Source organism: Heloderma suspectum, chromosome 4, assembly GCF_057233095.1.
Source record: "Heloderma suspectum isolate Gila_16-S chromosome 4, 16-S_ref, whole genome shotgun sequence".
In the NCBI taxonomy this organism is placed as follows: Eukaryota; Metazoa; Chordata; class Lepidosauria; order Squamata; family Helodermatidae; genus Heloderma; species Heloderma suspectum.
The window spans coordinates 131982777-132009441 of NC_139461.1; the positions used below are offsets into that span (position 1 = coordinate 131982777).

Here is a 26665-nt window from a genome sequence, read left to right on the forward strand (position 1 = left end):
TTTTCAAAGCATGAGGCTATTGGAGGTCTAAATAATTGTTTGGGCTTATGCATGTCCTGTTGCTAAGGCTAATTTCATACTGCATGTAAGGATGACCAAGGTTTGCCACTGATCTGGCAGGGAGCTTCAGCCTCTGTTTACTTCCTGTCAAGTGTACCTGTATGAAATCCATGTTTGTAAGCATGTGTTTGTCACATTCACACTTTACATTTTAGGTGTATATTTACAGTCAGGGCCAGAAATTTTGGAACAAGGATAACTGTTTTGGCACTTGGCTTTTGTACACCACCACATTGAAGTTGAAAGGAAACACACCCAGATGGGAGCAAAGTCAGGACTTTCAGCTGTAATTCAAGGGGCTTGACAAAAGTGGGGCACCAACCATTCAGAGGTGATGTTGACAATGACATGCCTACCTCTGCAAGAGCGTTCTTGACCTGGCTAGATGTTGTGAAAGGGTTCCTCTTCACCATGAGCAGAATTCTGCGGTCATCCACTTTAGTTGTCTTCCATGGTCTTCCAGGCCTTTTGCTGTTGCTGAGCTTGCCAGTTAATTCCTTCTTTTTCAAGATGCTCCAAACTGTGTATTGGCCACTCCCACTGTTTTTGCTATCTCTCTGATGGGTTCATTTTGTTTCCTCAGCCTAGTAATGGCCTCCTTCACGCGCATGGACACTTCTTTGGACCTCATGTTGGGAGTTTATTTATTTATTTGTTTATTTCATTTCTATACCGCCCAATAGCCGAAGCTCTCTGGGCGGTTCACAAAAATTAAAACCAAACAACACACAATAAAACAATTTAAAATATATAGAACATTAAAACCACAATATAACAATGCAACCACAATAAAACCTAGCAGCAGTACAGGAATTTAAAATACAGATTTAAAACAGCAAAGATAAAAATTTAGAAAGCTAAAAAGCCTGGGAAAATAAAAAGGTCTTCACCTGGCGCCGAAAGGAATACAATGTAGGCGCCAGGCGAACCTCACTAGGGAGCTCATTCCAGAGCCGGGGTGCCACAACAGAAAAAGCCCTCCTCCTAGTAGCCACCTGCCTCACTTCCTTTGGCAGGGGCTCACGGAGAAGGGCCGCTGATGATGATCTTAAGGTCCGGGCAGGCACATATGGGAGGAGGCGATCCTTCAGGTAACCTGGCCCCAAGCCGTTAAGGGCTTTGAATGTTAACACCAGCACTTTGAATCGGGCCCGGAAATGGACTGGCAGCCAGTGCAGCTGGAAAAGTACTGGCGTAATATGAGCTCGCAGGCCAGTCCCTGTTAACAATCTTGCTGCCCTATTTTGGACCAGCTGAAGTTTCCGGACCGTTTTCAAAGGCAGCCCCACGTATAACGCATTGCAGTAATCTAGAAGAGAAGTTATCAGAGCATGGATCACTGTAGCTAGGCTATCTCTGTCCAGATAAGGGTGTAGTTGGTATACCAGCCTAAGCTGATAAAAAGTGCTCCATGCCACTGAGTTCACCTGTGCCTCAAGTGACAGTTCTGGATCCAAGAGCACCCCCAAACTACGAACCTGATCCTTTAGGGGGAGTGCAACCCCCTCCAGAACAGGTTGAATATCACCTAGCCGGGCAGACGAACCACCTACTAACAGTACCTCCGTCTTGTCTGGATTGAGTTTCAGTTTATTAGCCCTCATCCAGTCCATTACCGTGCCCAGGCACTGATTCAGAACAGCCACTGCCTCACCTGGGTTTGATGAGAAAGAGAGGTAGAGCTGGGTGTCATCCGCATATTGATGGCACCTCAGCCCACACCTCCGGATAACCTCCCCCAGCAGTTTCATGTAGATGTTAAACAGCATGGGGGATAAAATAGAGCCCTGTGGAACCCCATGGCACAGTTGCCATGGCACAGAGCAATAATCCCCCGGCACCACCTTCTGGAATCGGCCATCCAAGTAGGAGTGGAACCACTGTAGTGCAGTGCCTCCAACTCCCAACCCAGACAACCTATCCAGAAGGATACCATGGTCGATGGTATCGAAAGCCGCTGAGAGGTCCAGGAGAATCAACAGGGTCGCACTCCCCCTGTCCCTCTCCCGGCAGAGGTCATCCCACAGGGCGACCAAGGCAGTTTCCGTTCCAAAACCAGGCCTGAAGCCCGATTGACATGGATCTAGATAATCCCTTTCATTCAACAGTGCCTGGAGCTGTCCTACAACCACCCGCTCAAGCACCTTGCCCAGGAAGGGGACGTTGGCCACTGGCCTATAATTGTTAACATCCTCTGGGTCCAGGTTAGGCTTTTTCAGGAGTGGTCTAATTACTGCCTCTTTTAAAGCAGCAGGCACCACTCCCTCTCTCAAGGAGGAATTTACAACCTCCTGGACCCAGCCGGACAACCCCTCCTTGTTTGATTTAATAAGCCATGAAGGGCAAGGGTCAAGCACACAAGTGGTCGATCGGACTTGGCCAAGCACCTTGTCTGCATCCTCAGGCCTCAGTAACTGAAACTCATCCAATAAAACTGGACCAGACGGTGCTCTGAACGCCTCTACCAATGGAACTGCATTAATGGTGGTGTCCAATTCATGACGAATCTGAGCGACTTTATCCTCAAAGTGCCGCGCAAACTTGTCACAGCGTGCTACCGAGGGTTCCACCGTCTCTCTCCCTGGCCCAGAATGTAACAGGCCGCGAACCACTCGGAAAAGCTCCACTGGACGACACTGAGAAGATGCAATGCTGGTGGAAAAGAACTGCCTCTTTGCCACCCTCACCGCCACAGAGTAGGCTCGATAGTGGGCTCTTACCTGTGTTCGGTCAGACTCAGCACGAGTTTTCCTCCACCTGCGTTCTAGCCGTCTCCCCTCTTGCTTCATTGCCCTCAGCTCAGGTGTATACCAAGGAGCTGGCCGGGCTCTGCTCAGAGGGAGAGGGCGCTTGGGCACGATCGTGTCAACCGCCCGAGTCATCTCTGCATTCCACAGAGCGACCTGGGCTTTGACAGGAGCACCAGCCATACCAGCAGGAAAATCCCCCAGAGCCCTCTGGAATCCATCGGAATCCATTAATCTCCAGGGGCGGACCATTTTAATAGGTCTCCCACCCTTGCAGAGGGGAAAGGCCGCCAGAAGTCTAAACCTCGGCAGGAAGTGATCTGACCATGACAAAGGGACAGATGTTAATTCCTCCACTTTCAGATCACCATCCACCTGCCCAGTCGAGAAAACCAGATCAAGCGTGTGTCCTTTTATATGCGTTGGGCCGATGACATGTTGGGACAGCCCCATGGTTGTCATGGCGGCCATGAAGTCCTGAGCCGCCCCGGATACAGCGGCCTTGGCATGGAAGTTGAGATTCCCCAGGACCATCATCCTGGGGGTCCTCAACACCAAGTCCGAGACCACCTCCGTCAGCTCAGGCAGGGAGTCTGATGGGCAGCGGGGTGGGCGGTACACCAACAGAATCCCTAATCTGTCCCGGGTACCCAACACAAGGTACAAACACTCAAGATCTGCACTCAACTGAGCAGGAAGCCTGGAGAGGGAGATTGAATTCCTATAGACCACGGCAACCCCCCCTCCCCGACCCTCAAGTCGGTGTTGGTGCTGCACCGAGTACCCAGGAAGGCACAGCTGGGAGAGAGTGACCCCTCCCAGTTCCCCCACCCAGGTCTCAGTAATACATGCCAGGTCAGCCCCCTCATCCACAATCAAATCATGGATGAGGGAGGTCTTATTTTGGGCCAACCTGGCATTCAGCAGCAGCACCACCAGACCTGAGGGCAGACTGGTAAGGCTGCCAGGAACCATCAGGTTGGGGGAAGAACCAGAAGAGGGGACAGCTGTAAGGTGTCTAGCCCCTCTTCTCCTCAGCTGGCCTGTTAATCCCCCAACGCCATACCTCCCCCTGCCCGTGACCACAGTTATGGTGGCACCTCCCCCACCCCCTGAGTTGCCCAATAGTCCTCCCAGGCACATAGTAAAATATTACAATATAAAATACACAACAGTTTAAAAGAATATAAAAAAGATAAAAGAGAACAGCAGCTAAGAAGGAGCAGATAGTCCACGTTTGCCCCTTCCCCTTGTCTTTAAAGCTGCTGCCCTCTGCTGCTGCTGCTATTTGCTGCTGGTATTGTGGCTGCTGGTGTCTCTGGAGAGGCAGGTGGGTAGATCCTCAGGTCCTACGCGACTCCAAGTGCGACGCTAAGTGCCTCTGGCAGCCCCGCCTTAAGTACCTGTGGGCGGGGGCAGAAGCAGGCTCAGGATCACCCGGTGCAGCTGCTGGCTGGTCCTCCTTCCCCAGGCTCCTTCCCGAGCAGCCTCTGGCAGCCCCGCCTTAAGTACCTGTGGGCGGGGGCAGAAGCAGGCTCAGGATCACCCGGTGCAGCTGCTGGCTGGTCCTCCTTCCCTAGGCTCCTTCCCAGTGAACAGCTACCAAATGCAAATTTAACACTCAGAGTTCCAGTGAACAGCTACCAAATGCAAATGTAACACTCAGAACCCCCTCCAGGCCTTTATCTGCTTGATTGGCCATGGGGTACCCAGGAAACAGGCCACACCTGGCCATGCAGCTGCTTGTCAGCCATTCGTTCCATTACTTCTGAGCCACCAACGATGGGTGTGTGTGTATGCCCCTGACTTTACTTCCTGAATGGTTGGTGCCCCACTTTTGTCAAAGCCCTTGAATTACAGCTGAAAGTCCTGACTTCGCTCCCATCTGGGTGTGTTTCCTTTCAACTTCAATGTGATGATGTACAGAGGCTAACTGCCAAAACAGTTATCCTTGTTCCAGTATTTCTGGCCCTGACTGTAAAATGTCGTAGGCATGCATCTAAGACTTAGAAGGAAGAATACGTCCCAAAGGTTAATTTGATATGTTTCCAGTGGGATTTGGTCCTCCCCTTTTCTCACTGTCCTTAACCATGATTTGGTGTTACGCCTGCAACAATGTTAAGCGCAACTAACACTAACCAGGGCACACTCCACATAAAACATTTTAAACAACTTCAAGCCCTGGTTTCAAATCCTGGTTAACAAGTTAGCATTCATTGTGGCTAGTGCTGAAGGATACATAAAATCAAACCATGATGATGAACGGTGGGAGGTGATCACATAAGAGAGGAGAGAGGCTGGGGAAGGGAGCCTGGCTCCCGATCCTGTAATCATCATTAAGGTTTGGGAAGTGTTATGTTTATGTATCAACCCTAGATGGGAGAGAGGCTGGGGAAGTTCAACCCTGTTGATTCTTTTTACGCACGCACACACATGCACACTCACACACAGAATTAGGAAATTTCTGCTATATGACTTTCCTCTAGTTGATGGTTTTTTCCCCTGTAGATTGAGGTAATTTTGTAAATGTAAACACCTTTTGTTCTGTAGATGATTACTAAGTGTCTGGATACCAGATGATTCTGGAGTCTGTTTTTCCTACCCAGAATTTTAATTATATGATCAGTAGCCTTATTTCCTATGGCTTAGTTAAAAGTCTTCTAAATTCTCTTGTTTAGTTTTTCCCATCTACAAACAAAAAACAAGGCCATATTTCTCTAACAGTATAAAATTACAGAGGTGGGGGCAGAGAAGGAATTCAAAGGACCTTTAGTGCAACCTGCTGCTGCACGATATGGCCACCCACCCACCGGTCTCCCCCAATCATTTCATGTAATCCAGAGACAAATGCAGCACTAACAGAAAACAGGTGTAACTCAATAAAGTACCTGCAGGGCAGTAAGCCAAGATGAGTCAAGGAAAGACAATAAATTGTAGAGTTACATTGGGGCTCATCATCTAGAGTCCCTATGGTCAAACCTGACCCCCTGAGGAGTACCAGCTTCCCCCTGCCTCCAGTTGCAAACCAAGAGATAATAAGCCTATTAATAAGTTAATATTAATATTAATAAGTTAATAATATTAATAATAAATATAATATAATATAAGTTAATATTAATATTAGATAATAAGTCTATTATAATAAGGGGTTGGAGTCGATGGCCTTGTAGGCCCCTTCCAACCCTACTATTCTTTGATTCTATGATCCCTTGATTTGCAACTGGGGGTGCGGGGAAACCGGTCTAGCTGGAATAGAGTCCGTGACAACAGTACATGTACCGGCAGTCCACTTTGGGATGGGAAATTCTGACTCATCACTCTCTATTCCTTTCCCAGAGCGGACCTGCCATAAAGTTATTTGCTGATCAGCAGTGTACATATTTGACTATCCTTTCATTGTGTTAGTAAAACAACTTCTGCACATTTTGGAGCAAAATATCCCATACTATGTATTTTGCAATGAAGTATGTGGCAATGCAGAAATCATTTTTGTTTGTTAAATTAATTTTACTTTTTAGAATGTCAACCCTGCTTTTCCACCAATTAGGACTCTCACATTTATTATTATGTTATGTTCTCACAAATCCGTCCTGCTTTTCCTCTGGACTAAGCAGCAAATACACTCAATCCCTTCCCTCTGGCTCTGCTGGCACGAATGAACATTAAAGTGGGATTATTTGTATATGAGGAGTAAGTTCTTTATAGTCTTAATTCAGACATTTCCCCCGCCCTTCTCTTGTTTGTACTTTTCTTGAGGCATTTTTTTGCAACCAGTTGCAGGATGGGATGATGGAAAAGAAAACAAATTCCTCTTGAGCAAAATTAAATTATATTTTGTTTGTTTTTAGAGGAAGATTTTAAATGTGTTGTGTGTGCTGTATTGTATGGCGAGGTGCACGAGCTCTTATGTGAACATAAAACATGATTACAGGGTTTGACATTTCCATAACAGAAATGATCTGACTGGGTAGAAGCTTCTTGAAACGTATAATCACACTGACATGTTAAACTATTGCTTTTAAGAAGGGTATTTTGGCCTCAAACATTGAACTTATAATTTAGGAAGGGAACTGGACTCATTCCCTTACGAATTAGCATGAAACAAGCTGAAGTGCAGGCCACACTGACCGCAGCTTCAGTAAATCAAGGCTACTAGCATGCATGCGACCATCAATTATGACTGTCTTTAGGATAAGACCAAAAAAGCAGCATGCCAAACTGCAGTGCTACCTCGTGTCATCTTTTGTGCTGGCTTGGGTTCAGTTGCTGACCTACTCGGCTTGCAGAGAAAATGAAACCAAAGAAAGATCAATCCATCTTACAATAACTGCGTAGAATCAGAAGGAAGAGAGGGAGGCACAGCCCAATGTACAGTAGGCAACAGAGGTGATTTTTATCCATAGCTATTAGACCTGATGGTGAAAAGTGGAACCTTCATGCTCAGAGGCAGTGACCTGCTTTGCACAATCAAAACAGCCATGGTGGGTTGCAGCACGTGCCAGACAAGATTTGCATATTAATGCCTGGCTGTGGCTTGTTGTGCCAGGTGAACCCAGGGACCTTGGATTCGCACAACCCAACAACAGACTATGGGTTATGCGAGGGTTGTTTAACTTTCGCATAACCCACAGTTCCCGGGTTTACGTGACAAGCTGTGGCCAGGGGCTGAATAGTCAAAATGGCCACCTGCCCACGCCTGTTTGATACTGGCCCAGTATATCTGATTACCAGGAAGTTAGCAACAGGGCATGGCTATCACTTCCTTGTCCTGTTTTGTGAACTTCCCAGAGGCATCTGGCTGACCACAGTTGAAGGCACAGGCTGTGATGCAAAAACTGTTCAGGCTGGCCCAAAGGCAGATTATTTACCTGGTGGGATTTCTGCTTTTTTATTTTTTATTTTATTTTTTTACAACAGATATCCTGTCCTATCCCCTGCCCCAGTTAAACTGCTTTTAAAATTCCGCTCAGTTAAAAAACCCAACAGTTTGCGATCTCTCTCTCTCTCTCTCTCTGTGTGTGTGTGTGTGTGTGTGTGTGTGTGAGAGAGAGAGAGAGAGAGGGAGAGAGATTTGCTGTACAAAACCCGAATCCATCTTGGATGCACAGGACTTGTTGAGCAGCTCCTTGGATCATGGCCAAGGCGCTGGACTGGATGGACCCTTGATTGGATCCAGCAAGGCATTGAGTATGTTTTTGAAATCTGGAAGTTTAATGGTTGCCAAAATTAAAATAGACCTCTTACCATTATCTGTGACGTTTCAAACTGGAGTCCTTCAACTTTTTCAGTTCATATGGCAGACGCCAGCATTGAGTATATATGTTTGTTTGAAATTGAAGTCCTAAAGAGTTTGCAAAGTGGGGGAATTGTAAGGTTATATGCAGGGTCTTCCATATAGCTAAAGGCAATTAAGAGAGCTGCAAGTAACATCTTTTTCATATTCAGCATGCTAAATGGTTTGCGGGGGTGGGGGGAGCATTGTGGATTCTTTTTGCAAGCTTGTTTATGTTTTTGTAAAGTGAACTGTATTTGAGGGGAACCGAGAGAGACTTATGTGGACTGAATATATTCCTGATAATAACTTCCATAATGGTGGTGCAGTTGTAAAAAATTCATTTAAGTACTACTTTTTGTTTAAATGGAAATGATGTAGCTATACATTTTTGGTTAGATGGTACCTTTTGCTGGTGATCTTATTACTGGCTTTCTCATTTTTCTAGAAGCAGATTCCTCCTCCCTCCCCCGCTGTTTGCATTGTGCTCTTGAAAAATGATCATCAGTGTAAATCTGACAGGTACATCTGGTGGAGTGTTGGGTTTTATAAATTTGCTAAATGTAAGAAGGAGAGGGGAAAATATGAAGGCTCCATTGCTTCTGGTAGAGTGCAGGATTGCCGGAGGGCTCACAGTGCAACGGGGATACATTGGAGATTCCAATTAACTATGGTACAGAGTCAAATAAGGAATTTTGAGGAAGAAAATAAAAATTCTTGTTGTTTTCAGCAAAACGGGAATACCTCTGGGCTTTTTATACGAATGTTCTTCTTCTGAATGGTCTATTTTGAAATAGATGTTGACTGGTATTAATAGTTAATGCCAATACCAGCACTTTAGAGGTGCGATCCAATGGGATCTACCGTTGATACTCGTCATCCTCTGAACTTGGAGGCTTACGAATAGTCAGTGCAGAGCAGAAGGTGCGGCAGAGGTAATCCTTGCCTCCACTGCACCTCCTGCTCTGCATTTCAGCTAGACAGGCTTTTTTGCCCATCTATCTGAGGGGGGGGGGGAGGAAAGGAGGCCGGAGAGGGCTCAGAATATGGCATAAGCTGGCCTCTCCAGTCCCCTCCGCTCCCACAGGAACGCTCCCTTTACCTCCTCTCTGAGATGCTTTTGCAACCTTGGAGAGGCAGCCAGTGCGGTTCTCTCTGCACTGGCTGTGAGGGGTGGGGGTGGGGAACTTGGATTCCTGCCTCCAACCGTGGATCCAGGAATCTGAAATCTTCATGGCACCCCAGACTCTGTCTAGGGGCCATAGGATTGCTCTCTAAGGGTAGCTGTTTCAGTGCCACCTTTTTTTAATGTAGAAATACTATTTTTGACTATAAGCAAAATAATGCTTCTGCTTTGCATATGTTGCTGAGGAAGGAGAAAATATATATGTTACTTATGTCTCAGAGGTTGGATGATGTAATCTCCAAACACGTTGGGAGAATTCTGCTTTGGGGATGTCCTTCCCCAGTTGTCTGAGACTTAGGGATCAGTAGAGTTGGAACACCTGGACATTCAACAGAATAAATTTCTCAGGTATCTTTTCAGAGGCCCACCTGGTATACTAGCAGTTTATATTGAGGTAGAGGTGGGATTCAGGCCAGAGAAGATCCATAGTTTTATGCCTTTGTAATATCCATTTCCCTTTATTTTCTCCAGGTCTTTGTTTAATCAAAACAGCATGTTCTTGAAAGGTATTTTCATGACTTACATATGTGTAAGCTCTTTGTTGCATTGAGATTCTGAACTATGCATACTTAGTGGCTGGGTTGTTAAAATTCTGGGTTGTTGTGATGTGCGAACGAACCACACTAATGAACCATGCTTTATTAACCACAAACAACCCAGAAAGAGAACCATGGTTTGTTGTTGGGTTGCAAACTCTGGGTTGTTTAAACCCTGGGTTGTCATTATATGTGAACCCAGAACATGGGTTGTTCATGGGTTGTTTCATCAAGCTACAGAGGTGGTGGGCAAGAGTAGTCAAAAAAGCCAGATGCTCTACATACCAGCCACTTGGGATTCAGAAAGGGAGCAGGCAAAGGAGGGAAACAGTCCAGGGATTGAGCAATCAAACCATAGTTTGTTTGATCGTCTGCTGTACAAACCCGGGTAGGTTTGTATGGGTTAAATAAACCATGGATTAGTATTATATGCAAACCAGGTCAATATCTTAAGAGAAGATATTGGAAGATCATTTCAGACCAACAGCTTTGCTTTTTCTGGAGTTCAGGTGAGAGAGAACATTTGCCATTACTTAGTCTGTTGAGATATTTATACTGAACCCAGGTGGACATTTAGTAAACCATTGTTGGGTCGTTCAGCCAGTTCTGATTTTAGTCAGAATAATGTATCTTCTGTCTGACCAAATTTATTGCATTCAAAGTTGCAAGATTTGCTGCAGCCACACAGAAACTGAGACCAAAATTTATTACAATGGAAGCCGTAAATCAGGGGTGGGGACCTTCCATATGGTGGACTGCAACTTCCATCATCCCTAGCCAGCATAGTCAGGATGATGGAAGTTGCAGTTCACCAACATCTGGAGCGGCACACGTTCCCCGTCCCTGTTGTAAACTCTCAAAAAGGTACATATATAGTAACATGAGCCTTTAACCATATAGCCTGCCAGCCTGTTCCCTGTTAAATTTTTTTTTTTTCTTTAAGTACCATTTTCTTTAATTCTTGATTGTATCCACTTAACAACGATTAAGTAACTAAATTTCAACCTAAGAAGAAACTGAGCTCTCTTGTACAGTTCTTATCAAAACCAATGGAAGGCGCTGTACCAGTGGAAAATAGTTCTCCTCTACAGTTCCCTTGTGCTGGACAACTTCCCAGTGGTTTGTGCCCTGAATCTTAATGTGCATTTGCAGCCTTAAGCTGCAGTCTTGTACCCACTTAACATGGGACAAAGTACGACTGAACTTAGTGAAACTTACTTCGGGTAAGCATGCATAGGAGTGCACTCTTAATAATACTATACATAAGGATTACTAAGAAAATACTGTGAAAACGGTTTCCTTTGGGTGGCCATTGGTTTCAAGTTGAATTATCCTCATTATGCTTTTCCTGCAGTATTGGATATTTCCGTGCTAAATCATCCTTTGGCTTATCAAATATATGGTTAAATTAGAACTATATCCAAATCCTGTGCCTTTTTCTTTCTTTTTTTGCAGACTTACATTGGTTCCATTGTTGCCTCAGTCAACCCCTATAAGGCCATTCCAGGCCTGTATGACCGCACCACAGTGGAGCAATATAGCCGGCACCACCTGGGAGAAATTTCACCTCATATTTTTGCTGTTGCTAACGAGTGCTACCGCTGCCTATGGAAACGTCATGACAACCAGTGTGTTCTCATCAGGTACCTGAATGCTATTTTAATTACTCCTGCCTTTGTTGTTGGATTTTAAGTGTGTAATGTGGGAGTGGGGTGGGGGGTACACATCAGATTCTGGAATGAGGGGAGAAAGGAAAAGAGTGCTCTAATCCTTCCCCATAACCCATTAATAATGAGATTTGTGGCGATGTAGTTTCGCTGCATGATCCCAAACTCTTCTTGAATGACAAAGCTGTCTCAGCTATTTTTATATATATATATATATATACGCACACGCACTCACTCACTCCACTCACTTTAACTCTGGCTTATTCACTTAGAGTTCATATTTCACTCTAACATTTCAGTTTTCCCACTGTGTTGTGCCTTGCTGTGCAGAGGATTAATTTGTTGCCACCGGTCTTGAATAAGCACATCTATTAAAAAAAAAAGACTGTTAGGAAGTTCATAAGTAACAACAACAATAATGGAAACTCTTGAGCGTGCTGGTTGGTTCAACCTGCTTAATTGAGCTCGCTTGTTTTCTCTGTTGTTTATCTGTGCTTTTATTTAATGAGGATAAAATAGTTTCTAACTTCAGGCCTGATGTTCATTGGTATTCTTAGTGGTACCATTTCTGTGACTGTATTAATGGTGATTGGCGCTGAAGTCGCACCACACGTCTCAAAGTGCCTTTCAGCACATGAAAGATGGGATTAATACTTTTACGTATATCTTCCTCAAGTAAGTAGCAGGGCCTGGGGATACTAGCCTGATATTCCTGATAGGGAATATATTGTTTTTAATTATTATTTTTTGCAGTAATACTGATAATATGATATAATATATTATATCCAGCAATGTGCTACACCTGGAACTAATATGGCACCTTCCCAGAAGATTTGCAGTTTAACAGCTGCTTTGCACATGTCAAAATTCCTTTTTGGAAAACACTTCCAAGGAGGAATTAGAATCGATCTGTGTGTTCAGTGGAATCATATGATACAGCTAGACTCTACCACTTCAGAGTGCTGGCAGGGGACCCCCGCATTTTAAAAAAAAGAAAGCAGGTTAAGTAGAAGGCTAGCCTTGAATCCTTCCCATAGAAATGCTAATTTGATGTGTGTGAGGAGTTTTGTTTGTTTGGTGGAGAAGCAATGAACTGATATGAACTCTGAAATGATACAGTTATAGGAAGAACTGAACCTCATGATTATACTGCATGTGTACATTAGCTCTTAGCATGAAACCTGTATATTGATGGACATGTTTGCTCAGATACATATATTGGGAAGCCATGATTGGTTTGATATTTCTAAAGCTCACATTCATCTCATAGAAGTTGTTAATGTGTCGGAGGGCCTAACTTGGTTTTACATTTAATTTCATAGCACTGTTCTCTGGCAGGTGTAATAGGATAATAGAACCCTTCTCTTTGACCTCACACAACTTTCCCTAACCTGGTGCCCCTTAAATATGTTTGAACTACAAATCCCATTATCCCCAGCCACAGGGCACTAGGTTGGAGAAGGCTGGACTAGAGAGAAGGAAAACTACTTCCAGAGTAATTCTTGAAGCTGGAACAGGCTTGATATCAGGTTAGTTCATCGAACTATTTCATAATACTGTAATAGTTAGATACTATTATCAGGGCTGGCCCTACCACTAGGCAAAGTGAGGCAGCCATCTCAGGTAGTAGATTTTTGGTGTCATGAGACGGCAGCAAATTGTTCATTGCTAATTTATTACTATTGTATTTTTACTACCAGGGAGTGGAACAGCTGCTTGCAGGATTTTCCGCCTTAAGTGCCATAATAACTTCACTAGTCTTGGGTACTCTGCACCTTAACTTGTGTGGATAGGTGAGGTGCCATGCGCTGCTTTGCCTCGGGCAGAAAAATGTCTTGGGCCGGCCCTAATCTGATTATTAAACTGCTATTAATTAATTGACGGACTGACTGACTGATGGTCTGCGGCTGAAGGATTTTCATGGATGCTACTTATTGTTTGTACTGGATGTTTTATTTTTAGATTACTGGTATTTTATTTTTGTAATTGGTTAAAACAGTCTTGAGGGGGCTGTCTGCCAGAAAGGTGGTATATAAATACAATTATCTCTGAATCCTCAGAGTACCCCATTCAGTATTGAGAACCAGAATTCAAGCACTGGCTACAGGGCTGGCATCAAAGGTAGGCATAGCCGGGCACCTGCTGAGAGCCCACACCCCAGTAGGGACCCATGGACAAGAGCCCCCTGTACTTGCTACTCCTCATCATTGCAACCTGCTTGTTCTCAATGCCTTTCACTCTGGCCCAAACGATGATGGTAGTGGTAAAGAAGAGGAGTAGATGCCACTGTGTGTTTGCTCTCTGCTTGTCAAGTAAGCAAGTGGTAGCAATGATGAGAAAGAAGCAAGAGCAGCAGGTGAGAAAGTAGACCCACTGAGGGAGGGCGCTCATTGAGGGCATCTTACCGAAGGTCCTCAAAAACCTGGAGTCAGCTTGTTGTTGTTCAGTCGTTAAGTCGTGTCCGAGTCTATGTGACCCCATGGACCATAGCACGCCAGGCCTTCCTGTCCTCTGCTCTCTCCCGGAGTGTGCTCAAGTTCATATTCATTGCATCAGTGATGCTATCTAGCCATCTCATCCTCTGCCGTCCCCTTCTCCTTTTGCCTTCGATCTTTCCCAGCATCAGGGTCTTTTCCAGGGAGTTTTCTCTTTGCATTAGGTGGCCAAAATATTTCAGCTTCAGCTTCAGTACCTGTCCTTCCAATGAGCAGTCAGGGTTGATTTCCTTTAGGATGGACTGATTTGACCTCCTTGCAGTCCAGGGGACTCATAAGAGTCTTCTCCAGCACCACAGTTCGAAAGCATCGATTCTTCGGCGCTCAGCCTTCCTTATAGGCCAGCTCTCACAGCCATACATTACAGTGGGAAAACCATAGCTCTGATTAGATGGACCTTTGTCGGCAAGGTGATGTCTCTGCTTCTTACTATGCTGTCTAGGTTTGCCATAGCTTTCCTCCCAAGGAGCAAGCGTCTTTTAATTTCATGGCTACAGTCACCGTGTGTGGTGATCTTGGAGCCCAAGAAAATAAAATCTGTCACTGCTTCCATTTCTTCCCCTTCTATATGCCAGGAAGTGATAGGGCCAGATCTTTGGCTGCAAAGGACATAATCAGTCTGATTTTGATACTGACCATCTGGTGATGTCCATGTGTAGAGTTGCCTCTTGTGCTGTTGGAAAAGAGTGTTTGCTATGATCAGCGTGTTCTCTTGGCAAAACGCTATTAGCCTTTGTCCTGCTTCATTTTGTACACCAAGGCCATGCTTGCCTTTTATCCCGGTGATTTCTTGATTTCCTCCTTTAGCATTCCAATCCCCTATGATGAAGAGGACATCTTTTTTTGGTGTTAGTTCTAGAAGGTGTTGTAGGTCTTCATAGAACCGATCAACCTCAGCTTCTTTGGCCTCTGTGGTTGGGGCATAGACTTGAATTACTGTGATGTTGAATGGTTTGCCTTGGATTCATACTGAGATCATTCCATTGTTTTTGAGATTGTACCCCGGTACTGCTTTTCCCACCCTTTTATTGACTATGAGTGCTACTCCATTTCTTCTAAGGGATTCTTGCCCACAGTAGTAGATAAAATGGTCACCTGAATTAAATTCGCCCATGCTTGTCCATTTTAGTTCGCTGATTCCCAAGATGTCGATGTTCAAACTTGCCATCTCATGTTTGACCACCTCCAGTTTGCCTTGATTCATTGATCTGACATTCCAGGTTCCTAAACAATATTGTTCTTTATAGCATCGGACTTTCTTTTCACCATCAGACACATCCACAGCTGAGTGTCCTTTTGGCTTTGGCCCAGCCGCTTTACTCTTTCTGGCGCTACTTGGAAATTCCCTCTGCTCTTCCCCAGTAGTATATTGGACACCTTCCAACCGGAGGGGCTCATCTTCCGGCGTCATATCTTTTAGCCTTGTGATATGTTCCATGGGGTTTTCTTGGCAAGAATACTGGAGTGGGTTGCCATTTCCTTCTCCAGTGGACCACATTTTGTCAGAACTCTCCGCCATGACCTGTCCATCTTGGGGCTGGAGTCAGCACTGACTAGCTATAGTCACTGACTAGCAAGTCATTGGTTGGTAGAGCTTGCTGCTAAAAGTAGGTAGGGCTATGCCAGTCATAACTCCACCCACTTCTCTGGTTAAGACCGTTGACTATATTGCATCACAGTCTTAGCATTAGCACTTGCCATTCTTCTCCCCTGGGAAGTAATTTATCCCTTTTCATGGGCTGGATACAATTAAACATTTCCATCTCTAAATATGACAACATCTAAATGTTATGCTGTGTTGTTGTAGGTGGGCAACTTTGAGCAGTCTTGAAGCCAGTTTCCACACACACACACACACACACACACACTCCTGTGGGTTGGGTTGCACTCTTGTTGCTATGGTGGTGGTGGCGGCAGCAAAACAAAAGAGAAAGTAATTAACTGATTGCCATCAAAATTCAGCTGCAATCTGCTACAGAAGCTTACTAAGGACAAATTTAACTTGTTTTCAAGCTAAATTTGTCATTAGTAAGCCACTGTAAGTAAGCCACCGTAGTGGTTTGTCACTGAATTTTGGTCGCAAACTGCCAATTCCCCCCCTTTGCTGATTTTTGGGGGTGGGGGCCTCATGGAGCCCATGGGCCGCATGTTGCTCACACCTCTAGTAAGATTACGGACTAGCGGAAGTTCCAACTATCTGAGGGCCAGAATTATCCAATCTACCTTACAAAACTCTGATTGCCATTTTTCTTCTGCAAAGTAGCATTGAGAGGGACACTTTGAAGAGGAGATGTGGCAAGTTGGAGAAAGGGTGCTAAATCCTTCCCTTAGCTGAGGTTTCAGCTAGCTGCATTTGCCACTGGGGATTGGTGATGTGTCTCAGCCATCTAACATGTAGTTCCAGTCCAAATGTTTTAGAATTGGGGGTGGGGTGGGGAGACTTTAGACCTTTTCATTGCTTTCATAAGGGTTTTTCCTTTGTAATGCGATCGCTAACATAATTTAACAAAAGGTCTCTCTTTTAAGTGGTACTTCTCATTTTACATTTTATATGTAGTGAAATTGCTCAAGTATAAATAGTGCATGCCCCGCGGCAGCTGAGAATGGTTCATACATACTTAAATTGCTGCTTTTCTCAGTGAAATATGATGATGCAGCTACTGGAAAGGATTGGTCTCCTCCTCCTGGTATTTTGCTGGGGAAAGCGGCAGTTCAAATGTGCATGTGCCATTCTCAGATCCCACAAGTTGGCACTGACAGGCATACTCAAGTACAAAAACTAAAATAAGAAGAGACCCAGGTGCTCTGCAGTTGTCAGACGTCACCTTGGATGTTGCCAGTTGTTTCTCTACATTGTGCTAACATGCCATGGAGATATTCATAGGCCTAGTGCCTATTTCTTATGTCACCTGCTATGGGTATGTATTCCTACGGATTAGGGCTTGAAGCACCTATCTAAAGAGGCGGTACTGAGAATGTTGGTTTTTTTACAATGAAACCAGAGGAGTTAAATGTCACTACAGAGAATGGGCATAACCAGGCGTGGGATGGGTCCTAGCCAAAAATACATGGGTATGGGACAAGATCCTTGGAACTGTCAAATCAGAGAGACAGCAGGAAACCCTTTCAACATTAGTCACATTTTTTGGCAGTGGCTGATGAAAACTGCTGTGTTGTGTTACTGGTGACTTATGCCAAATACAGTAGTGTCTATCAACATTCTGTCATCTCTGTCCAGTGACAATGATAAAGGTGATTGATCATATGTGGTATACTTCTGACTTCTAATCAAATATATCTCAATTTCTGTATTGATAATGTGATCCATTAGGTTTTTTCACTGCGCCTAGCCGGAAAAAGTTCCAAGTGCATAGTGCCTGGACCCCTTTTAAAAAAGGATTTTGACAACTAGGAATGTAAAACGTTATTCCTACACTTACTCTTCTTTATGGTTTTTGTTTTGTTTCCATTTTGGCTGTGGTTAAATTCTGATTTTGAGCAACAGGCACGTGTGCTAAAAAAACACACTTGGCAACGTGTTGGAAATAGGTGAGGGGTGTGTGTGTGACTAGTATACAGTAAGAACAGTAGTATCTGGGACAGAGAACATGCCACATTTCAACATGAACATTTGGTCAGTGCTGCTTGCCATCTCCAGGTTTGCAAGTACAAAATGAAAGATTTAAAAAGGGGTGAGGACATTCAACGATGAGAAATTCTTTCTTTAAAAAAGGCAAAAGGGCACAGCCTGTTTAGAGAGGGGGGAATTTGGAGCAGAGAAGTGGCAGGGAAGAACCCTTTTCCGGCGTACTGTTTCCTAGCACCAAATTTCCTCTGACAAACAGATTTTCCCTAAACCCCAGTATTTCAAAGGTATGTTGTTTGCTCTCAAACTGGGGTGTGTGTGTGTGTGTGTGTGTGTGTGTGCGCGTACGCACGTGTGTGATTTGGAGCAGGGAAAGGGCCAAGTATTTCCCTTCTTGGTCTTAAATGCCCCCCTCTTTCAATGTGTGCACAATTTGTAAAAAACACACACAGCACATTGCTTTAGCACATATGTATCTCACTTTTCTTCCGTCATGGAACGCAAGGCAACATAAGTGAGGTTTCCCCAGCAGCCTCCCATCCAGGTAGCTGTGTGTCGTGACCCCCGGTGTTGTGAGCGGGTGGGTGTAATGCATGCTGTAGAAGGGCAAATTTCAAATGAAAACATGCAGAATGAAGATGGTGGGGTTGTGAAAGGCATCAAGCGCCCTCTAGTGGATTGCCTTCTTTACAGCATTGCTGTGGGTTTTGTGGGGATTCAGTCAGTAATCTGATGTACAGTGGCTTTATAATCAATGGATTATTGGATTACTATTTTTAAATTAGATGGTTTTTCTTCATCTCAGCAAGTATTAGGAGAGTGGCGACACGATACATTGCTCTCTAGTTCAAATAGGTAACGTTTTTATTGTGCTAGTAACTAAGAGCCTGTGCCCTCTGTCATGAATTCACATGGTGGCTTTAGGTGAAGCACTTTTCTCTCAGCCTCAGCCCCCACCTGCAGCATGGGGGATAATAATGCTTCCCTTACAGTAGCCTTTCCCAACCTGGCTCCTTCCAGATGTGATGGATTCCAACTCCCATCATTCCCAGCCAGCATCATAATGATGGGAATTGCAGTCCAACGCATCTGGAGGGCACCAGATTGGGAAAGACTGCCTTACGGGGTTGTTGTAGAGATGACTGAGTTGTGATATGCGAAATGCTTCAAACATTCCAAAATGCGATATAAACGCTAATCTTGGCCAACCTTGGAAGCCGGTTGCTGTTTCTCGGCGCTAGCAAAGCTCTGCTTCTGTACTTCTGGTTCTGCGAAGGCAAAACTAATGGGTCCCATTTATACTAGCTACCTGACCCAGGAGTGGGGTGGTATAATGGGCAGGAGCTGCAGGCCGTGTGTGTGTGTGTGTGTGTGTGTGCACGTGTGTGTGTGTATAAGAGGGGGGGGGAGAGAGGGAGAGTGTTGCATTCCAATGCCAAGTGCAGCCTGGCACTGGAATGCAACACTCTCCCTCTCTCTCTCCCCCCCCCTTATACACACACGCACGTGCACACACACACACACACACGGCCTGCAGCTCCTGCCCATTTTGAACGCAGTGTTGTCTGCCTCCATGTGCTGCTGGTGGCTTTAAAATAAATGGTCGCTTCTGTGGCGGAGTAGACGAGCGGCTTCTCCTGCTGCTCGCTAGAATTAAATTTCTAGTTGCTGCCAGCGACTGTAGATGCAACCTGGCAACCCCTCATGCTGGCTATTATTAATACGTGGATATGGGGCATGTGATGTGAGTCAAAGGAATGAGTTTCTCTTTCCTTGTTTTTATGTCAAAGCAGCCAAGAGTATGGGAGACATAGCATGAAGGAATGACTCGCTTGTGAGGCAAAGTGATGATGATGCCTCAGGTGGGAAATGCATCTGATACTGGATCAGTGCCTTTAAGTGTCTTCTGAAAGCCTCAAAGGCTGTTGTTCTTCCTGAAGAGAAACATCAAGCAAGCTACGTTTGGACAAGCATCAAACTTTCCAGGGAGAGATTTATTCTGGCCTAGCAAGATAAAAGGATGAATGTGGTGAACTCATTGGACATTAGAGCCTTATATCTTACCTGTTGTGGGAGATGTCGAGCCCAGAGATAAACTGAAGTGTGTTTGAAGTGTGTTGCTTTGTTGTGTTTCATATGATACAGAGGTCAAAAGTGCACATGGCTGTTTGAGATTTGCTTTTCAACCTCTGGGAGGGGGCTGCAGTCTCCCCTGCTGGCTATACAACTCAGTGGGAGGGTGGTGTGACCATAGGACATAGCAGCACTTTGAAAAAAAACCCATCACAGAGCTCCCAGTGTCATGTGTAGCTTGGCCCTAACAGGACAACTACGTCAAAAATAGGTTACATGATACCTAAGTATGAGATCATGATCATAATTGATCAAATGAGATCAATTCACAGCCATAATAATTCATTGTAACAAAATCTGTCGTTTTCGGATTTCATGTTCTTTGCAAGATCTACCAAATGGAAGCATGTGGCTCTCCAGATGTTTTGGCCTACAACTCCTTCACCATTGGCTAAGCTGGCTAGAGTTGATGGAAGTTGTAGGCTAAAACATCTGGAGGGCCACATGTTGCAAACATCTGTGTTACATTAATCTATCTCACTTGTCAGAAGACTTATTTCTGATTCCTTTTATTTATACTATTTCTCAAAACATGATGTAACAGTAGCTAGTTTTTCGTTTTAATTAACTTATTTAAGATTTATATCCTGCTGCTCTAGCTGACAACCATTCTTGTGGTGGCTAACAAATATAAACAGCATAATGTAGTAATTTATGTGTGTATTAATTTATTGCATTTCTATACTGCCCAATAGACAAAGTTCTCTGGGCTGTTCACAAAAATTAAAACCAAAGAGCACACAATAAAACAATATAAAATATATAAAACATTAAATCCACAGTATAACAATACAACCAGAATAAAACCTAGCAGTAATGCAGAGATTTAAAATACAGATTTAAAACAGCAAAGCTAAAAGTCTAGAAAGCTAAAATGCCTGGGAAAATAAAAAGGTCTTCACCTGGTGGCAGAAGGAATGCAATGTAGGTGCCAGGTGAACCTCACTAGGGAGCTCATTCCACAGCCAGGGTGCCACAGCAGAAAAAGCCCTCCTCCTAGTAGCCACCCAACTCGCTTCCTTTGGCAGGGGCTCATGGAGAAGGGCCACTGAGGATGATCTTAAGGTCCGGGCAGGCACGTATAGGAAGAGGCGATCCTTCAGATAACCTGGTCCCAAGCCGTTAAGGGCTTTGAATGTTAATACCAGCACTTTGAATCTGGCCCAGAAATGGACTGTTAGTCAGTGCAGCTATATATATATTATATATAATATAATATAATATAATAAAACAATACTAAAGCACATTTTTAAAAGACACAATAACTGCTACTCACAGACAACAGTCCTTTTCCAATAAGAAGTAATTCATTCACCAGTCTTCTTGAATTTGCAAGGTATTTTGTACAGATAACTTATTAGAGTCTTGTCTTGTTTTTGTTTTCCAGTGGAGAAAGTGGTGCTGGTAAAACAGAGAGCACTAAATTGATTCTCAAGTTTTTGTCTGCTGTGAGCCAACATTCATTGGAGCTCTCTCAGAAGGAGAAGACATCTAGTGTCGAACAAGCAATTCTGGAGAGCAGGTATTGTGTCCATAGCCTCATCCATGTTCCATAGCCCTTTCCAAATGGCAAATTGACAGTAAGGAAGATATATGGAAGGAAAATGCTTCAAAGCAGAATTTTACCTGTTTAGCCATTAGAAAACAAAACTACTCCTGTACCAGGGATGGGCAAACAACAAGCACATCCCGTCGCTTGAGATTTTCTGAGTTACAGTGGTCTTTTTAAATGAACATTGAATTTGTTTCCTTGTTGTATTCAGCGTACTGGATCAGATGGTTGCATTTGTTCGATGTATCCAATCTTTTTAAAACTCAGATGAAAATAAGATTAGTTTTCTTCCTAAAATTTCAAACTTTGTAGTTCGAGTTCTACTATCTAACCCTATAATAGCCTGCCAGGTGCTTTGCAGTGCCCCTGTTTTTGCAGTTCTGGGCAAGCAAAAACAGGAGGTTGGTTGAGCCATACAGAGCTGGTGGGGCTGTGCTCGGTTCGGTAGGTTACACATTTTATTTACTTATTTGTTTATTTTTATTTTATAAATTTATATCCCGTCCTTCAATATAAGTATTTCTGGGGCAGCTAATAGTCATACATTGTGCAGGGTTATTATAGATTCTGTTACTTTATTGCAGTCTGTCTAAAAATAGTTGCATATTTTCATAAATGAATTCATCAGAACCAAGAAGAGGCTGTTAGGATATATAGTGAAAATTGGCCTGCAAAATACAGTTATGTCAATTCTCCTGTGGCTCTCAGAGGGCATTCCAGAACCCTGGAGCCTGACCAGGTAGGGTACATCTTTTCCCAGGGGGCGGAGGTGCTGTTCTGCCCTTGCAGATCAGCCCTGCCAAGTGGCAGTGAAGGGGTTTTTTTAGGTAAACTTTTCAGACCTCCCCACTCTCAAAGTATTCAAAGAAGGGTTGGTTGTTTTTTTTCTGATCTCCTAGGACATGACATATCAAAGCAGTGACCAGGAACACCTGGCCTTCACCCACCCTACTTGGGTCAAGTCAGGCCATCTGCCACCAAATGTAGCAAGGTCCTATCCCCCACCCCAACTCAGGACTGGGTTAGGCCACAGATTGGCAAGACCCCTGACAGTGCTCCCCCCCCCTCACCCCCAGAAGTAGGGGCGGCAGGTGTGGCAGAAGAGGCCTGCGGTGGGGGGAAGGAGGAGGTGGTGGCAGAAGCATCCTGAGGGTGGATGGGCATGTGCCCCGAGGGCGGTTGTGGGGGGGGGAGGTGGCAGAAGCACCTGGCAGGCAGTCAGGAGGAGCAGGCAGATGCTGCAGGTGGCAGTGGCGTCGGAGGGAATCCAAAGGCAGCAAGGGGGAAGGAGGAAATCCGGAAGAGACAGCAGAAGTGGTGGGGGCGGAGAAAGGAAAACGAAGGTATGTGGTAGAAGTAGTGGGGAGAGAAAGAAGAAGAAAGGAGAGGCAAGAGTGGTGAGTGGAAAATAAATCTGGAGGAGGAAGAAGAGGAAGTGGGGGCTAGTAAAGAGAGAATCCCAGCGAGGGGGAGGGGGGAGAGAAAAGAGAGAATCCCAGCGAGGGGGAGGGGGGAGAGAAAAGAGAGAATCCCAGCGAGGGGGAGGGGGGAGAGAAAAGAGAGAATCCCAGCGAGGGGGAGGGGGAGAGAGAAAAGAGAGAATCCCAGCGAGGGGGAGGGGGAGAGAGAAAAGAGAGAATCCCTGCGAGGGGGAGGGGGGAGAGAAAAGAGAGAATCCCAGCGAGGGGGAGCGGGGAGAGAAAAGAGAGAATCCCAGCGAGGGGGAGGGGGAGAGAGAAAAGAGAGAATCCCAGCGAGGGGGAGGGGGAGAGAGAAAAGAGAGAATCCCTGCGAGGGGGAGGGGGGAGAGAAAAGAGAGAATCCCAGCGAGGGGGAGCGGGGAGAGAAAAGAGAGAATCCCTGCGAGGGGGAGGGGGGAGAGAAAAGAGAGAATCCCTGCGAGGGGGAGCGGGGAGAGAAAAGAGAGAATCCCTGCGAGGGGGAGGGGGGAGAGAAAAGAGAGAATCCCTGCGAGGGGGAGGGGGGAGAGAAAAGAGAGAATCCCAGCGAGGGGGAGCGGGGAGAGAAAAGAGAGAATCCCAGCGAGGGGGAGGGGGAGAGAAAAGAGAGAATCCCAGCGAGGGGGAGGGGGGAGAGAAAAGAGAGAATCCCAGCGAGGGGGAGGGGGAGAGAGAAAAGAGAGAATCCCTGCGAGGGGGAGGGGGGAGAGAAAAGAGAGAATCCCTGCGAGGGGGAGCGGGGAGAGAAAAGAGAGAATCCCAGCGAGGGGGAGGGGGGAGAGAAAAGAGAGAATCCCTGCGAGGGGGAGCGGGGAGAGAAAAGAGAGAATCCCTGCGAGGGGGAGGGGGGAGAGAAAAGAGAGAATCCCTGCGAGGGGGAGGGGGGAGAGAAAAGAGAGAATCCCAGCGAGGGGGAGCGGGGAGAGAAAAGAGAGAATCCCAGCGAGGGGGAGGGGGGAGAGAAAAGAGAGAATCCCAGCGAGGGGGAGGGGGGAGAGAAAAGAGAGAATCCCAGCGAGGGGGAGGGGGGAGAGAAAAGAGAGAATCCCAGCGAGGGGGAGGGGGGAGAGAAAAGAGAGAATCCCTGCGAGGGGGAGGGGGGAGAGAAAAGAGAGAATCCCAGCGAGGGGGAGGGGGAGAGAGAAAAGAGAGAATCCCTGCGAGGGGGAGGGGGAGAGAGAAAAGAGAGAATCCCTGCGAGGGGGAGGGGGGAGAGAAAAGAGAGAATCCCAGCGAGGGGGAGCGGGGAGAGAAAAGAGAGAATCCCTGCGAGGGGGAGGGGGGAGAGAAAAGAGAGAATCCCTGCGAGGGGGAGCGGGGAGAGAAAAGAGAGAATCCCTGCGAGGGGGAGGGGGGAGAGAAAAGAGAGAATCCCTGCGAGGGGGAGGGGGGAGAGAAAAGAGAGAATCCCAGCGAGGGGGAGCGGGGAGAGAAAAGAGAGAATCCCAGCGAGGGGGAGGGGGAGAGAAAAGAGAGAATCCCAGCGAGGGGGAGGGGGGAGAGAAAAGAGAGAATCCCAGCGAGGGGGAGGGGGAGAGAGAAAAGAGAGAATCCCTGCGAGGGGGAGGGGGGAGAGAAAAGAGAGAATCCCTGCGAGGGGGAGCGGGGAGAGAAAAGAGAGAATCCCAGCGAGGGGGAGGGGGGAGAGAAAAGAGAGAATCCCTGCGAGGGGGCGGGGGGAGAGAAAAGAGAGAATCCCTGCGAGGGGGAGGGGGGAGAGAAAAGAGAGAATCCCAGCGAGGGGGAGGGGGGAGAGAAAAGAGAGAATCCCAGCGAGGGGGAGCGGGGAGAGAAAAGAGAGAATCCCAGCGAGGGGGAGGGGGGAGAGAAAAGAGAGAATCCCAGCGAGGGGGAGGGGGGAGAGAAAAGAGAGAATCCCAGCGAGGGGGAGGGGGGAGAGAAAAGAGAGAATCCCAGCGAGGGGGAGGGGGGAGAGAAAAGAGAGAATCCCTGCGAGGGGGAGCGGGGAGAGAAAAGAGAGAATCCCAGCGAGGGGGAGCGGGGAGAGAAAAGAGAGAATCCCAGCGAGGGGGAGGGGGGAGAGAAAAGAGAGAATCCCAGCGAGGGGGAGGGGGGAGAGAAAAGAGAGAATCCCAGCGAGGGGGAGGGGGGAGAGAAAAGAGAGAATCCCAGCGAGGGGGAGGGGGGAGAGAAAAGAGAGAATCCCTGCGAGGGGGAGCGGGGAGAGAAAAGAGAGAATCCCTGCGAGGGGGAGGGGGGAGAGAAAAGAGAGAATCCCTGCGAGGGGGAGGGGGGAGAGAAAAGAGAGAATCCCAGCGAGGGGGAGCGGGGAGAGAAAAGAGAGAATCCCAGCGAGGGGGAGGGGGAGAGAAAAGAGAGAATCCCAGCGAGGGGGAGGGGGGAGAGAAAAGAGAGAATCCCAGCGAGGGGGAGGGGGAGAGAGAAAAGAGAGAATCCCTGCGAGGGGGAGGGGGAGAGAGAAAAGAGAGAATCCCTGCGAGGGGGAGCGGGGAGAGAAAAGAGAGAATCCCAGCGAGGGGGAGGGGGGAGAGAAAAGAGAGAATCCCTGCGAGGGGGAGCGGGGAGAGAAAAGAGAGAATCCCTGCGAGGGGGAGGGGGGAGAGAAAAGAGAGAATCCCAGCGAGGGGGAGCGGGGAGAGAAAAGAGAGAATCCCAGCGAGGGGGAGGGGGGAGAGAAAAGAGAGAATCCCAGCGAGGGGGAGGGGGGAGAGAAAAGAGAGAATCCCAGCGAGGGGGAGGGGGGAGAGAAAAGAGAGAATCCCAGCGAGGGGGAGCGGGGAGAGAAAAGAGAGAATCCCTGCGAGGGGGAGCGGGGAGAGAAAAGAGAGAATCCCAGCGAGGGGGAGGGGGGAGAGAAAAGAGAGAATCCCTGCGAGGGGGAGGGGGGAGAGAAAAGAGAGAATCCCAGCGAGGGGGAGGGGGGAGAGAAAAGAGAGAATCCCAGCGAGGGGGAGGGGGGAGAGAAAAGAGAGAATCCCAGCGAGGGGGAGGGGGAGAGAGAAAAGAGAGAATCCCAGCGAGGGGGAGGGGGGAGAGAAAAGAGAGAATCCCAGCGAGGGGGAGGGGGGAGAGAAAAGAGAGAATCCCAGCGAGGGGGAGGGGGGAGAGAAAAGAGAGAATCCCTGCGAGGGGGAGCGGGGAGAGAAAAGAGAGAATCCCAGCGAGGGGGAGGGGGAGAGAGAAAAGAGAGAATCCCAGCGAGGGGGAGGGGGGAGAGAAAAGAGAGAATCCCAGCGAGGGGGAGCGGGGAGAGAAAAGAGAGAATCCCAGCGAGGGGGAGGGGGAGAGAGAAAAGAGAGAATCCCAGCGAGGGGGAGGGGGAGAGAGAAAAGAGAGAATCCCTGCGAGGGGGAGCGGGGAGAGAAAAGAGAGAATCCCTGCGAGGGGGAGCGGGGAGAGAAAAGAGAGAATCCCTGCGAGGGGGAGGGGGGAGAGAAAAGAGAGAATCCCTGCGAGGGGGAGCGGGGAGAGAAAAGAGAGAATCCCAGCGAGGGGGAGGGGGGAGAGAAAAGAGAGAATCCCAGCGAGGGGGAGGGGGGAGAGAAAAGAGAGAATCCCAGCGAGGGGGAGCGGGGAGAGAAAAGAGAGAATCCCAGCGAGGGGGAGCGGGGAGAGAAAAGAGAGGATCCCAGCGAGGGGGAGCGGGGAGAGAAAAGAGAGGATCCCAGCGAGGGGGAGGGGGGAGAGAAAAGAGAGGATCCCAGCGAGGGGGAGGGGGGAGAGAAAAGAGAGGATCCCAGCGAGGGGGAGGGGGGAGAGAAAAGAGAGAATCCCAGCGAGGGGGAGGGGGGAGAGAAAAGAGAGAATCCCAGCGAGGGGGAGCGGGGAGAGAAAAGAGAGAATCCCAGCGAGGGGGAGCGGGGAGAGAAAAGAGAGAATCCCAGCGAGGGGGAGGGGGGAGAGAAAAGAGAGAATCCCTGCGAGGGGGAGGGGGGAGAGAAAAGAGAGAATCCCTGCGAGGGGGAGGGGGGAGAGAAAAGAGAGAATCC

General features: G+C 47.0%; 1 protein-coding gene across 1 annotated transcript in view; it reads left to right on the plus strand.

Annotated features, from left to right (window-relative positions):
• The window catches only part of MYO10 (myosin X), a 245991-nt gene that overhangs the window by 115473 nt on the left and 103853 nt on the right, over window positions 1–26665 (plus strand). The window contains exons 4-5 of the mRNA XM_084850564.1: window positions 11257–11444; window positions 21070–21204. Coding sequence (XP_084706690.1) covers window positions 11257–11444; window positions 21070–21204 — 323 coding nt within the window. The remainder of the gene's footprint in view (window positions 1–11256; window positions 11445–21069; window positions 21205–26665) is intronic.